General features: G+C 40.0%; 1 protein-coding gene across 14 annotated transcripts in view; it reads left to right on the plus strand.

Moving 5' to 3' along the window:
• PLCE1 (phospholipase C epsilon 1) overlaps positions 1–16474 on the plus strand; it is a 349469-nt gene that overhangs the window by 303502 nt on the left and 29493 nt on the right. For 7 of the 14 annotated variants that reach the window (XR_012417971.1, XM_005565986.5, XM_005565989.5 and 4 more), the window contains 5 exons: positions 471–512; positions 1461–1582; positions 2498–2615; positions 10870–11001; positions 15391–15681. Coding sequence is in view for 12 of the 14 variants with exons in the window: in XM_005565986.5 (XP_005566043.3) it covers positions 471–512; positions 1461–1582; positions 2498–2615; positions 10870–11001; positions 15391–15681 (705 nt within the window). In the remaining 2 variants the exon portion in view is untranslated. The remainder of the gene's footprint in view (positions 1–470; positions 513–1460; positions 1583–2497; positions 2616–10869; positions 11002–15390; positions 15682–16474) is intronic. The other 7 variants (XR_012417972.1, XM_005565988.5, XM_005565990.5 and 4 more) reach the window with 2 other exon arrangements.

The raw sequence follows: 16474 nt of genomic DNA on the forward strand, positions 1-16474 counted from the left end.
AGAAATTGTAACTCTGCCTTTTGGGTAATAAATTCTTAATACTTTTTCCCAACCTTGTCGTTTACCTTGTGTCTAGTTTTGAACATACACTGCAGACAAATTTGAATTTATGACTTAACATAGACATATTCTATGACAATGACAGCACAATTCCAAGAAATTAATCTGTTTCTGTACGTTTGAAATGAAGTCATATTGGGAATATTACAATAGTCAGTAACTGAAAATATGTAACATGAATGTGTCAGCCTTGGCATGATTCACATTAGTAATGTTTACATTTCGTTTACTGCTAGTCCTTGCATCGTTCAACAGTCAAAATATTAAATCTATAGAGCATTTCTTGTTTCATTTATTTATAATCTAAGCTGCTGTTATTTGTGCTTTGCTTCATACCTTTGTTTAATTTATCTGGTGTTTGTCTTAATTTTCTCCTTCCTTTACCCCTTTCTGATTCTGTTTTTCTGTAGCAGATGTCCTTACTGCCTCCCCTGCTCCTAACGGTCAGGAAGGTAAATGCCATTTGAACGGGGCATTTTAACTGCATGGACGTCAGCATTCTGTTTCCAATTTCTTGGGCCCGGTTAGCATGACATTGTGATACTTCCGTGAATACAAATGTAATGCAATGATTTATCTCATTTACTTCTTGTCAGCCTGCATGGCCCTGATTTGGTATAAGGTCCTTTTGGTCTAATCATTTGTGCTCTGATGATGCGATACTAAATCTTAGTGAGAAATTAGCTTTCTTGTTTTTCATTTTAAAAAGTCATCATCACGATACACCTCTAATACCCTTAGAGTCATTCCGAGTAGAAAAGCAAAAACAGAGCAAAATATAAGATTATATCTCATGATATGATATTTAGATATCTTTTATTTTCTGTTATGATTATCACTTAGTAAATTAATAACAATCATGAAAACTTTGCTTTTTAATTATAATTGTAAAAACTTTGCACTACACCCAATAATAAGTCTTTCCCCCCAGGTTTTGGCATTTCTCAAGGTAAAAGAAGTAAATAGCTTCATTTCAAAGTGACAGTGATTAAATCATGTATGTACCTTCTAGAAGTGCTTCAGCCACTAAATCCTTCCCAAACGTGTATGCTGTCAGCTTCTTGACATGGGATATCTTCCATAATATTTGCATAGTTCCAATTATCTGTATGAAAATTGGCATCTTCATTTAGATTATGTCAATATGCCAGATTATTTTGAATCATTTAAATTATAAGCGACAAAAACTACTGGTAAATAAATCAATTAAATTGAAAATAACTGCATCAACCCAATTTTTACAGTTAGGCTTCAAGCCATCATTTTGTTAACATACTATATAGTTAGAGCCTCATTCTTATAGATAAGTACAAGTATCTGGATGTCCTCACATGATGCACATGTAGCTCTTAAGTGAAGCATTGGTTCTTTTTCACTGAAGCCTGCTAACTTATTTTCAGACAACATTCTGGAAGACAGACCTGAAAATAAATCATGTAATGACAAGCTTCAGTTTGAGTATAGTGAAGAAATCCCCAAGAGGATAAAGAAGGCAGATAACTCTGCTTGCAACAAAGGAAAGGTGGGTGAATGGTTTCTGTTAAATGACACTTGGACCATGTGGTACTCTTGTCAGTTTCAGATGGGATCCACTTCCTCCCTATCCCTCCCTTTCACCTTTCCCCTCACTTTCCCTTAGATGCCAAAGTTCACTTGGTGGTATTAAGAGACACCCACCTTCCATTTATGGAAAGTTAGTCATTGATTCATCCAGCCAGTACCTACTGATGGTGTATGTGTGGCAGGTACTGAAGCGGCACAGGAGGTGGTTTAGTGATGGAGGCAGACATGTCAACTTTGCTGAAGATTAGTGCATAGAGCAGTGATTATACTGTGTTATCAGAGAATCAAGGACAGGCTCTAAGGGAATATGAGGTTTGAGAAGGAAGATTTGGCTAAACAGACAAAAACAGAACATTCAGGCCAAGAGGACAGCCAGGTATGTCCAGGGAATTGCAAGAAGTGTTAAAGGCATTTGGGATGACCAAGAAGATAAACAGGGGCCAGACAGCAGAGGAATGACACTGAGAATAGGAAGATAAATGTGATGCCCAGATCCTACCCTCAAGTGCCTCACGGTTTATAGATTCTGAGCAAATCTTTAGATGCAGTTGCAGTGACATTGTTGGACAATGGAATTATATGTCAAAAATTTGAGCCACAGAAGATACATAGTCAATCCTCTATTTAACAAAGATTTATTGACCATTCCACATGTAAGACAGTGGACCATGCACTGAGGGATGAATTAGACTCACTTCCTGCCCTCAGAAAGCTTTTACTCTAGGAAAGCTGTTGAGACATGTGTATGGATAATTACCATGCAAGGGGAAATACAGTAATAACACCAGAGGAGGACAGATAAAAGAGCTTTGGGAACTCAGAGGTGAGTGGCATATACCTTCCATGTAAAATGGTATCATTTTTCCCTTACCAGGTTTATGATATGGAACTGGGAGAAGAATTTTATCTTGATCAGAATAAAAAGGAAAGCAGACAGATTGCACCAGAGCTTTCTGACCTTGTAATCTATTGTCAAGCAGTAAAATTTCCAGGTAAGATAAGGCAATATCATCTATAACATTTAAAGATACCAAATGTTAAAAATATGCCATTTATTTAATTGGCATTGTGAACACTCTCAAAATAACTAAATTGTGTTGCTGAAATCATTGTTATAATACCTCCTAAATATCTTTATTATTATAATTTGCCTTGATGCTCATGAAGAAAAATACCATAAAATATTCATTTTCCAGGTCACACAATGTCTTTTTATAATAGTTAATAATTATAAAAATAATAATACTCATAATTTCTCATTGCTAAAATGTATTAAATACTTAAGTACTAGGATTTGTGCTGTTTACATACATCTCCTTTACTGTTCATAATGATTCTACAAGGTAGGCAGTATTATCTCCATTTTAAAATAAAGTCTGAGAGAGATGAAGTAATTTGCCCCAAATTTCAGAGTATATCAGCCAAGATTCTTTGGTTTGAAAGTGGCAAAGGGAACTTTATTGACTCATGTACTTAAAAATGAAGACACACAGGTTTCAGGTAATGCTTAACCAAGGCACATGCTTTCTCTCTCCTCATTTCTCATTCCTCCTCCATCATGTTGGCTTTCTCACCTTTATTCCCTTCTGGTTGCAAGATGACTGCAGCAGGCTAGCACTACATGCTTCAGTTTCAGCTTCAGTGTAAGAGTCTCCTCCAGAACTTCCCGCAGAAGTGTCATTGTTTCTCATTGGGTCCTTTACCCAAGCCTTAACCAATCACTGTCTCCAGGGGGATGCAGTGCTCTGATAGTCTGGAGCCTATGTCACATGCTCCACTCTGAACTGGGTAGCAAGGCCCCACCCAAACCACAAGGACCAAGGATGGGGTTGAAGTGGAAGAAGAGATTTCCCCCAACTGACCGTTTTTAGAAATACAGTGGACTTAGGCTGATGAACCACTTTCCAAAAACAGTGTCCTTTTCAATTAATGAATGGTACACCTACGGCTCTGAAGCCTATCTGTCTCCAAAGTCCTGCCCTTACCTGTTATACTGCCTGGCTTCTCTTGTTTCCGGCTGTTTTCAATGAGCATACTCAATTATGTGTCCCACAAATGGGGCACCAGGGGGTGGAAGACAAACAAGAAAGTCCATAAGTACATGGAACTCAGAAAAATTCATCTCCTCATACTAGGAAAAAGGATCCTCTGGAATAAAATTTCTGAGAACAGGAAAGTGGCTGAGATAGGAGGATCAGTCTAAATGTTAGTAAACAGGGTATATAGACTTGCCCTCATCTTTTCAAGATGGGCTGAACTCAGGTGCCTCCCAGAGCATATCTTAAGCACCCGGTCTCACACTGTGCCTGACAAATGGGCCAGAGGCATTGGGCTATTTAAAAGTTAGGTAAACTGGGTGTGGTGGTGTGGGCCTGTAGTCCCAGCTAACAGGGAGGCTGAGCAGAAGAAATGCTTGAGTCTAGGAGTTCAAGTCCAGCCTGGGCAACACATATAGCAAGATCTCATCTCTAAAAAATAATAATAATTAAATTTTTTAAATCACAGTTAGGTAATAGTGAGTGACCTTTTCACACACCAGACTAAAAAACGTCATATTATTTAATGATATAAAAAATCATATATGTCATGATTTTAAAATCATTTTAATTGTAAGTTTTCTCCTATAAACTGTTTTTAGACTGTTGGCAGCTGCTACTGCTTGTCTGCTAGTAAATCCTGTTGAGGAGGATATGAATCAATAAGTGGCCAGCAAAGATTTCAAAGAAATGCAGGAACCTGGTCATTTAAGTTTAATTTCACAGACCATGACCTCGTGGCATATAAGTACAATATTACCATTATTTGCAACTGGCAAAAATCTTTTTCTGATGGAGCAAAACCCTTTACCTGTCAAAGAGCCTGGAGGCTGGCACGTCCTTCATTGCAGGAACAAGGATGAGCGCCACTCTGTTCAAGAATCATACCCACTGCAGCTCTTATTCTTTATAAATGCAGCGAATGCCACACTCGGACCCTTCCACTGGCTTTGTCTGTTCTTCTCAAGCACTGAGTAAATAAGGAGCACAGATTCCCAAAGATATTTGAAGTCAGTGTGGAAGACAAAGTCTCTGTGCCAGTAGAGAATCGTGGAAGGACCAAGAGGTCATTTGGTAGAGCTTCTAAGCATGTGGTTGTTCGGCTTATTTTAAAAATTCCAAGTATGTTATTTTTTAAAAGTGTTCACATAGCGTACATTTCTTCATAGGTATAGTGTATTTTCGTTTTCTTTAGAAAAATGAAATTTTTTACATTTTTTCCCCAATTTTATTTCCTGTCTCAAAATAGCTAAATTGGATTGCCAGAATTATTGTTATAATACCTTCTAAATATTTCTTGTCATAATCATGTGTTTGATGCACATGAGGAAAATAAATTGCTCATGTTCCTATGCCATTCATTTTAATTTTGCTACATTATCAATTTCAGCATATGTCACCTTTCGTCATCCTAAGTCCCTTCTTACAAACCATATGCAAAAAAAAAAAAAAAAAACCCTTCATTGCAATGAGGCACTCAACAATCATGTGGTATGAGGCCCACAGAAAGGAAGGAACTTTCCTACCATCAGAAGCTAGTTCAGTGGCAGGGCAAGAGCCAGATCTCCTGGCAGCTCCCAGGACTGCTCTTTGCACCACACTATGGAAGTAGTTGAGTTTTTTTGACCTGCTTTCTCTTAGGGTTTGTTTCTCAGTTGCATTTAGTACTTCTATTGTCCTGGGGTTTTTTTTCTCCTTCTAATAGGAAAAAAAAAAAGGATATGGTATTTTTATTTTATGACCCCACCTACCTAGTTTCCAATATCTTCCCACAAGCTCCCCTGCATCCCCCGCTCTCCTCAGGGACCTAGCTACACTGCCGTCTTTCTAGTGCCAGGCCGTTGCTCAGAGTGTTCTCAACCTTGCCTGGCCTGCCTTCCCCCCTTGGCCCCGTTCCAAATTCCAAGGACGGGGTCCTTGTAAAGTATCTGAGACTTCTCAACTCATTGTGACATCTCCTTTCTGGAGCTCCTTCATTTATGGGCGTATTTTTGGGTACTTCCTAGATACGCAATTGTTCCACAGTTAGGAGTACAACCTTGTTCTTTTATTTTGAGTTTTTTTATTTTGACAGCTTTAGTGGTACAAATAGTTTCTGGTTACATGGATGAATTGTATAGTGATGAAGTCTGGGATTTTAGTGCACCTGTCACCCAAGTCGTGTAAGTCGTACCCAACAGGTAGTTTTTCATCCCTCACCTCCCTCCCACTCTCATTCTGAGTCTCCAATGTCCATTATACTGCTCTGTATACCTTGACATACCCATAGCTTAAAAGAGTACAACTCTGTAAGAGAAAAATTATTCAGTGGTGACAAGATCATCAGATAAGATCATGGGTCGAGACCTGGGCTCTTGGCTACCACACTCTGTGATTTGGCCAAGGCAAATCTTCTCTTTGAGCCTTTGTCACTCAAAAGTGGAGTTTACTAGAATCCTTATTTACTACATTTGCTGAAATCTCCAGAATCACCCAGGTCTCTTGATTAACATACCCAGTCTCAGGCCTCTCTACCAGGGATTTACATTTGGAAGGCACTGGGAGGTCCTGGTCCCTGGGTTTCTAAGGCAGGCAAGTCAGGAGCAGGCAGAGCCAGATGATCTGGAAGTCTGATTCTGAGGGGGATTTTGCCTCATTCTCCTTTGAATCCACCACACAGCCCACAGAGCAGGCGCCCAGGGATTCCATGGTGAGGCTTGACCGGAAGATTCTGTGACTTCCAGGGTTCATTTTTATTCCTACACTGAAGGAGCCACATGGAGAGAGCCTTGCAAATGTCAGTCCATTCCCTGGATACACACTGTCATTTTCTCAGCACTGAGAGACAAGCTTTGTTCATCAAATAGTGGTTTGCTAACAAGCCATTTGAATGACAAAAGTAGAACCCTGCTGCCTTGGACAGCTCTGGGCTAGCTGGGTGTGGGTCCCTGGCACTGAATGTTGCCATTCCCCACAGAGAGCCTTGGCCGTCCCCCATGGCTGTTCTGGGTTACTCAGATCCACAGTAGTGCTGCAGGTTGGAACATCTTGGAGGGCAAAGGGATGCATTTCAGGAAATGAGAGGGCTCGGAACAGAGCTTTCAGGAGAATATCAACCAACACACCATTGAGAGGTAGCCCTGTTCACTGAAACTTAATTACCCTCGGTGCCTCCCAAAATCTTGCAAAATCAGTGAAGACAGCTTTTTGGGCCTACAGTGACTGGGTAAGATGAGGCCCAGCTGTACCCTGCAGAGCATGGCAGGCAAGGCACTCAGGAAGGAAAAGTAACCGTGTGACCCTGAGTGGCTCTCGGACTGTCCCCAGTCTCAGCTTCTCTCCTGATTTTAGCAGTGCCAATATGTTGAATCCTCTGATGTGTCCGGAAAAGCATCCAGAAGAAAGCCTAGCACTGATTATATTTACACTAACGCATCACTTAATCATAGAGAGACATTCTGAGAAATGCTTCATTAGATTATTTGGTCGTTGCGAAACATCATAGAGTGAACTTAGACAAAGCTGCAGTGTAGCCTACTACACACCTAGGCTAGATGGTGGAGCCGATTGCTCCTAGGCTACCAGCCTGTACAGCATGTTACTGTACTGAATACTGTAGGTAAGTGTAACACAATGAGAAGTATTTGTGCATGCAAACATACCTAAAAAGACAAGGTACAGTAAAACTATGACATGAAAGATTTAAAATGGTACATCTGTATAGGGCACTTATCATGAATGAAGCTTGCAGGCCTGGAAGTTGCTCTAGGTGGGTCGGTGAGTGAATGTGAAGACTTGGGACATTACTGTACATGACTATCAACTTTATAAACACTCTACACTAGGTTACACTACATTTATAAATAAAAAATTTTTCTTCAAAAATAAATTAACCTTAGCTTACTGTAACTTTTTATTTTATAAATTTTTATTTTTTTAACTTTTTGACTGTTTTGTAATCACACTTAGCTTAAAACACACACACATTGTATAATTGTATAAAAATATTTTCTTTCTTTTTTTATTTTTCTTTTTTAATTAGAGACCTGGCCTTCCTCTGTCATCCAGGCTGGAGTGCAGTGGTGGAATCATGGCTCACTGTAACCTTGAACTCCTGGGCTCAAGTGATCCTCCCACCCTAGTCTTCTGAGTAGCTGGGACTACAGGCACGTGCCACCAATACCTGGCTAATTTTTTTTTTTTTTTTTAAGAGACAAGGGTCTCACTATGTTGCCCAGGCTGATCTCCTGGACTGATCTGCCTAGGCCTCCCAAAGTACTGGAAATACAGGCATGAGCCATCGTACCCAGCCATTTTCTTTCTTTCTTTTTTTTTTTTTTTTTTTTTTTCCATTCTGTGACTCTAGCCAAAGACATTTTCTTTCTTTATTCTATAAGATTTTCTCTATTTTTAATTTTTTACTTCATTTTATTTTTTTTTTTACTTTTTAAATGTTTTTACTAAAAACTGAGATACAAGCACCCACATAAGCCTCAGTCTACACAGAGTCAAGTCACCAATATCAGTGTCTTCCACTTCCACATCTTGTCCTACTGAAGGTCTTCAGGGACAATAACAAGCATGGAGCTGTCATCTCCTGTGATAACAATGCTTTCTTCTGGAATACTTCCTGAAGGACCTGCCTGAGGCTGTTTTATATATATATACACACACACTAATGTAGAAGGAGTATACTCTAAAATAATGATAAAAAGTATAGTATAGTCAATATATAAACCAGTAACATATTTATTATTATCAAGTATGTTCTGTACATAATTGTATGTACTAGACTTCTATATGACTGGCAGTGCAGCAGATTTGTTTACACCAATCTAATCACGAACACTTGAGTAATGTGTTATGCTATCATGTTAGGACAGCAGAAGGTGACAGGAATTTTTCAGCTCCAGTACAATCTTAAATGGGACCACCATCATATACGTGGTCCATTGACCTAAATGTTGTTTTGTGGCTAATGACTGTACATCGCTTGTCTAGTTAGGGAGTTGATTTCAAAGCTTCCAGACAAATTAGGATTTCTGAAGGAAGATGCCATCATATGCACTGGAGTCAATTTATTCTTTTTTTTTAAGTATTTTTTTTCTTTTTAGAGACAGAGTCTTGCTAAGTTGCCCAGGTTGGCCTCAGACTCCTGGCTCAAGTGATTCTCCTGCCTCAGCCTCCCAAGTCGCTGGGACTACTGGTGTGCACCACTGCATCTGGTTCTGGAGTTGGTTTATTCCTAAATACCTAGATGGCTTCTGCTCAAACTTCTGTCTTGAAGCTTTAGTCACGTCAGATGTTCCAACATCTATATCTAAAATAAGCTTTCTCATTCACAATCGTAAGGGAAAACACAGATGAAAGGAAGACCCTAAAATTAACTAGAGACTCAGCTGAGGAAGGGAGGCAGCCACCAGGCTAACCGTGTGGATTTAAATCCCAGCTCTGTCTCTCCATGACCTTGACTTGAACAGTTATGTATGATAGCTGCTCTGCACCTGGGATTCCCTATCTATAAAAGGGGTGTAACAGTCCTAACCTAAAGGATTGCTGTAAAAATTAGCAATAAAGTATCTAGTGTGATTAGCACATCGTCTGGAACATGGCGAGTGGATCACTTGAGGTCAGGAGTTTGAGATCAGCCTGGACAACATGGGGAAATGCGTCTCTACTAAAAATACAAAACTTAGCCAGGTGTAGTGGTGCACACCTGTAATCCCAGTTTTCTGGAAATGTCGTTATTGGTAAGTGAGCCAACAGGGTAGTTGAAGGTTCTTTGTTGCTTCTTCATTATTTTTCTGGACTCCTTCTCACAATTCAAAATCCTTCCCCTTTTTTGATCACTCAGCCCTTGTTTACATTCTTCCCCTCCCCATCCCAAAAGAATAACCAGGCTCTTCACTGAGATACCCACATAGTGGTAGAAGATATTGACATGTGGCAGGATACATGCAAAACTCCAGAATGAACAGAGCCCCTCCCCCCAGCCCCCTCATCAGTTTTACTTGGGAGAAAATCCATTATTAAGTAATCGTGTCAAGAGTAAAATGTACACAAATATTAAGATCAAGGCATGAGAACTCAATAGTCTAAGTTTGTGCATGTTTGCTATTGTGAATACTTTGGAGGAGAAAAAACACCTTAAAAGCCCCACGTTAAGCTATAATAAAAGCTACTATGAACTGAGCACTTCCCTGAACAAGACACACTACTCTATTATCTTGTTTATTCCTAACCACAGCCCATTTATGGATGAGGGAGTGATGTAGAGAGAGGTTAAGTATCTTGTGTGAGGTTGCCCTGCTAAGAACAGATTTTAAACCCAGCTGTCTCACTCCAAAGTGTGTGCTCTTAAATGCCATTCTATCTTGTCTCTGATGACGTTCTTGGAAGGTGTGTTATCATCTGAAAAAGGACCTCCTGAATGCTGCTTCAGCTTAGGGAATTACTCTCCAAAAGTACAATTATGACAGTGGGAACAATTTGAAGGCAATTCTGGCTTCACTGCTGCCTTCAGCTCGCTCTTTTTACATTGGAGCCAGGTCTATGTGGTGTGCATTCATTTCCTCATTCAGCAAATATGTATTCAGTTCCTGCTCTGCACCAGGCACTGTGCCAGGCATGAAGGATCCAGGGAGTGGTTAGACCAGGAGTGAGAAAGAGAAGCCATGCAACATCATTATCGCCATATTTCCCATTTAATCTTCAGACTAACCCTATGAGCGAGTTCCTATCATTACACACATTTTGTAGATAAGGAAACTGAGGAACAAAGAAGGAGGTGTTAAGTCAAGGCTAATACCAGTAGGAATTGAACCTAGACAACATGACACTAAAACTCAAGGAATAACCATTCCTTCATCTCTCCAAATTAAATAATTAGCCCCTGATGATTTCTAGCCACAGCACCTTCTTTCCATGCAGTTTTTCAAACTGCAGTTTTTCAAACTCTTTCTGATGCACAATCAGCTAAGTGTGTGTGTGATTTTGTGGTCATTCTACGATAAGCATGCAGTTCTTGTTGCATTTGCCTATAGAGATTTGTAAAACTTTGCTTTAATTGCCTACAGTGCTATTATTAACAGAACAAAAACTGCTAGTAGGGTTTCTGTACTAGGTTCCAAGGGAGTAGTAGGACTTCAAAATAAACATTAACGGGGATGGAAAATGTTGAGTTGCCTTGCTTGTAGTTTTTGGCTTATTTATTTTCATTTTATGGGAACAGGACTGTCAACTCTAAATGCATCTGGCTCTAACAGAGGAAAGGAAAGGAAAAGCAGGAAGTCCATTTTTGGCAACAATCCGGGCAGAATGAGCCCAGGGGAGACAGCATCATTTAACAAAACATCTGGAAAAAGTAAAGTCACTTTCTTACAATATCTTTGCTTGATTCTGCATGCTAGATGATTTAGATATTTTACCGTCTAAGCACTTCCTTTGAATTTTTAAATTCTTTTTCCATGAACGTCAATATTGTCTTAGTATAAATTTTTGTAATTGCTAATTTACACTTTTAACGTACTAAAAACAGCATTTCAGGTTTGGCACAGTGGCTCGTGCCTGTAATCCCAGCACTTTTGGAGGCCAAGGCGGGTGGATCACTTGAGGTCAGGAGTTCGAGACCAGCCTGGACAACATGATGAAATGCCGTCTCTACTAAAAATACAAAAATTAGCCGGGTGTGTTAGTGCACACCTGTAATCCTAGCTACTAGGGAGGTTGAGGCAAGAGAATCACTTGAGCCCAGAAGGCAGAGGTTGCAGTGAGCCGAGATCGTACCACTGTACCCCAGCCTGGGCGACAGAACAAGATTCTGTCTCAAAAAAAATTTAAAAATTAAAAATAAAAATAACATTTCACTGAAGATATTTGAGCAGTGTTTACCTCATGAGTTAAAATTAGAGGCACCTTGGAACATTCTAGTGGTTTCTTGGAACTGTTCTCTTCACCATTATAACTCCAGAAATATATGGCTATTTTATTTCTAGTTACTTTTTATTATGAAAGTAATAAATTCTCATAGTTAAAAACTCAAACAATACAGAGTATTATTAAAATTCCTTTCAACTCAATGTCCTGGTACTATTCTCCAGAGGTAACCACTGTTAAGTTTATTATGTTTTGTTCAAGAAAAATAAGATCCTTTTTAAGGTAATCCAAATAGGATACAGGCCTACTTCAGAGATATTGCAGGTTTGGTTCCAGACCACTACAATTAAGTGAATATCACAATAAAGTGAGTCACATTAATTTTTTGGTTTCCTAGTACATACAAAAGTTATGTCTACACTATACCATAGTCTATTAAGTATGCAATAGCATTATGTCTAAAAAATGTACATACTTCAATAGAAAATACTTTATTGATACAAAATGCTAACAATCATCTGAGCGTTTAGCAAGTTGTAATCTTTTTGCTGGTGGAGGGTGTTGCCTTGATGTTGATGGCTGCTGATTCATCAGGGGGGTGATTGCTGAAGGCTGGGGTGTCTGGCAGTTTCTTACAAGAAGGCAACAGTGAAGTTTGCCACATCATCCGACTCTTCCTTTTACAAAAGATTTCTCTGTATCATGCAATGCTGTTTGATAGCATTTTACTCATGGTAGAACTTTCAAAATTGGAGTCAGACCTCAAACCCTGCTGCTGCTTTGTCAACTAAATGTATGAAATATTCTAAATCGTTTGTTGTCATGTCAACGATGTTCACAGGATCTCCACCAATAGTAGATTCCATCTCAAGAAACCACTTTCTTTGCTCATCCATTAAGAAGCAACTCCTTATCCATTCAAGTTTTATCATGACATTGTAGGAATTCAGTCACTTCTGCAGGCTACACTTCCAGTTCTCTTGCTGTTTCCACCATATCTGCAGTTACTCCCTCACTGAGGTTTTAAACCCCTCCAAGTGATCCATGAAGTTTGGAATTAACTTCTCCCAAACTTCTGTTAATGTTGTTCTTTTGACCTCCTCCCATGAATCATGAATGCTCTTAAGGGCGTCTAGAATGGTGAATTCTTTCTAGGAGGTTTTCATTTTATTTTCACCAGATCCATCAGAGGAATCACAACTTATGGAATCTTTAGCCTTATGAAATTTATTTCTTAAATAAGACTTAAAAGTTCAAATTACTCCTTGTCCATGGGCTGCAGACTGGATACTGTGTTAGCAGACACGAAAAATCACGCTGTAAACAGATGTGCTGTCATCTAGGCTTTGTTGTTCCACTTACAGAACACAGGCAGAGTAGATTTAGCATGATTCTTAAGGGCCCTAGGATTTTCAGAATGGTCCATGAGCATTGGCTTCAACTTCAAGTCATCAGCTGCATTAGCCCCTAACAAGAGAGACAGCCTTTTCTTCGAAGCCAGGCCTTGACTTATCTTCTCTAGCTATGAAAGTCCTAGGTGGCGTCTTCTTCTAATAGAAGCCTGTTTCATTTACATTAAAAATCTGTTGTTTGGCCAGGCGTGGTGGCTCACGCCTGTAATCCCAACACTTTGGGAGGCCGAGGCGGGCGGATCACAAGGTCAGGAGATTGAGACCATCCTGGTTAACACGGTGAAACCCCGTCTCTACTCAAAATACAAAAAAAATTAGCTGGACATGGTGGTGGGCGCCTGTAGTCCCAGCTACTCAGGAGGCTGAGGCAGGAGAATGGCGTGAACCTGGGAGGTGGAGCTTGCAGTGAGCCGAGATCGCGCCACTGCACTCCAGCCTGGGCGACAGAGTGAGATGCCATCTCAAAAAAAAAAAAAAAAAAAAAAAAAAGATCTGTTGTTTAATGTAGCCACCTTCATCAGTGATCTCAGCTGGATCTCACGAATAACTTGTTGGAGTTCTCCATCAGTACTTGCTGATTTTTTGTTATGGAGATGACTTCTTTCCTTAAACCTCATGAACCAACCTCTGCTAGCTTCCAACTTTTCTTCTGCAGCTTCCTCACTTCTCTCAACCTTCATAAAACAGAAGAGAGTTCAGGGCCTTACTCTCAATTAGGCTTTGGCTTAAAATACGTTGTGGCTGGTTTAGTCTTCTATCCAGACCACTAAAACTTTCTCCATATCACTAATAAGACTGTTTGGCTTCCTTATCTTTTGTGTGTTCACTGGAGTAGCACTTTTAGTTTCTTTCAAGAACTTTTCCTTTTCATTCATAACTTAGCTAACTGTTTATCACAAGATGCCTAATTTTTGACCTGTCTTGGCCTTTGACATGCCTTCCTCACTAAGCTTAATTATTTCTAGCTTTTTATTTCTTTCTTTTTTTTGAGGTGGAGTCTTGCTCTGTTGCCCAGGCTGGAATGCAGTGGCGCAATCTCAGCTCACTGCAGCCTCCACCTCCAGGGTTCAAGTGATTCTCCTGTCTCAGCCTCCCGAGTAGCTGGGATTACAGGTGCGTCTGCCTGGCTAATTTTTGTATTTTTAGTAGAGACAGGGTTTCACCATGTTAGCCAGGCTGGTCTCGAACTCTTGACCTCTGGTGATCCACCCGCCTCAGCCTCCCTAAGTGCTGGGATTATAGGGATGAGCCACCGTGGCCAGCCTAGCTTTTGATTTCAAGTGAGAAACGTGTGATTCTCCCTTTCACTTGAACATTTAGAGGCCATTGAAGGGTTATTAATTGGCCTTATGTCAGTATTGTTGTGTCTCAGGGAATAGCGAGGCACGAGGAGAGGGAGAGAGATGGGTGAAGGACTGGTGGGTAGAGCAGTCAGAGCATGCACATTCGTCAATTAAGTTTACCATCTAATGGGTATGGTTCATGGCACCCCAAAACAATTACAATAAAACATCAAAGATCCCTCATCACAGATCACCATAACAGATATATAATAATGTTAAAAAGTTTGAAATTTTGCAAGAATTACTAAAATGTGACACAGAGACACAAAGTGAGTGCAGTGCATGCTGTTGGGAAAATTGCACCAATAAACTTGCTGGAGGCAGGGCTGCCCCAAACTTTAAATGTGTTTAAAAAAAAAAAAAAAAAAGGCGCAGTATCTGCAAAGTGCAATAAAACAAAGCACAATAAAACAAGGTATGCCTGTATAACCAAACATACGTGTGTAACCTTTATACTTGCTGTAACTTTTCACATAATTTTCTGTATATATAGCTTCGTTATTCTCTTTAATGCCTGTGTGGTGGTCCACTGCACGGATATACTGTCATTTATTTAATCACTTCTTCACTGATACATTTGAGTTGCTTCTTGGTTTGATTGGATTTTGTTATTTCCTATGAAAAACAATGCTGGCGTGAATATCTTTAGACATATATTGTTTATTTGTGCAAATATACCACAACTCAGATGAAGTACTGAGGCAAAGGACTTCCAGGCTTTTTAATTTAAACTGATGTTGCTACATTCATTTTGTTTCGTTTCTTGTGGGGTTTTTTTTGTTTGGTTTTATTTTATTTTTTACTTTTTGTAGAGATGGGCTCTCACCATGTTGCCCAGGCTGGTCTTGAACTTCTGGGCTCAAGCGATCCTCCCACCCTGACCTCCCAAAGTGCTGGGATTATAGGAATGAGCCAGCACACTCAGCCACCACACTCATTTTAAAACTAAGTAGCCACCATGTTTTTTCAAAGTGGCAAGCTAACTCACAAGTAAAATCCAAGAGGTATTCTGATGTGGTTTATATGCTATGACTGTTTAGTGGGATGTTGTTCAAGGTTTATCTTACTAAAATATTTAAAGTTTTCTACACTAATCTGTGGCTAATTTCTTGGGGGGTTTAGGTTCCTGTGAAGGCATTCGACAGACCTGGGAGGAATCTTCTTCCCCTCTCAACCCAACCACGTCCCTCAGTGCTATCATTAGAACTCCTAAATGTTATCATATCTCGTCGCTGAATGAAAATGCCGCCAAACGTCTGTGTCGCAGGTATTCTCAGAAACTGATCCAGCATACCGCCTGTCAGCTGCTGAGAACTTACCCTGCTGCCACTCGCATCGACTCCTCCAACCCGAACCCCATCATGTTCTGGCTCCATGGGATACAGCTCGTGGCACTCAACTACCAGACCGATGGTAAGGGGCCTGCACGCTCACCTCTCTCCTTTGCATCTTACATTTCAGTAAATGCAGTTTGACAACATTTTTTCAAATGAGCAAGATTCCAGACTGGGGCACACCGTATGTGAGAGTAAAAATATGATGGAAAACAGAAGTGAATTTGATACTGAATTGTGCCTCTCATGTTTCAGATTAAGGTGATAGAAAAGAACCTTGAAGAACCTTGAAGGGGCCTGTAAGGTCTCCTGGTCCTGCCCCTTTTTTAATGCAGTTTTTCAAACACCAAGCTGCTCTTGACAGAGCCGTGCCTGGTTTATGTTTAAAGCTCTTTTTGGAGCAGGGATTTCCTAACACCGCCTAGTTAACCTGTCTCACTACGCAGTTGTTCTTGTAGTCAAAAAGTAATGTCGCTCCAGCCACTTTGCAAATTAAAACCATTTTAGCTTCTTATCCTTTTGGAATTGAGATGGAGAATAATGGTCAGTGCCCCAGGAGTAGCTAACAAAAGGAAAACAAGTATGTGAAGTACATGAACAGAGTAGGTAGTGATCATGTTTCTCCATAGTCAATGAGACTCTGATATGAGGCCTAACACTCCAGAGTAGAAGCTGCCGTTGATTGCACGCTCACTGTGCATTAGGCAGTACACTGAATTCTTGACCCCCTATTATCTGATTTAGTCTTCACAACAGCTCTGAAGTTGTGTACCTTTATGATCGCCATTTCTCAGATGAGCAAACCAAGGCACAAATTGGTTAATTTGTTGAAGGTAGGATGACTTGTACTAAAAAATTCAAGGAGTCTGGAA

This window comes from Macaca fascicularis, chromosome 9 (genome assembly GCF_037993035.2).
Source record: "Macaca fascicularis isolate 582-1 chromosome 9, T2T-MFA8v1.1".
In the NCBI taxonomy this organism is placed as follows: Eukaryota; Metazoa; Chordata; class Mammalia; order Primates; family Cercopithecidae; genus Macaca; species Macaca fascicularis.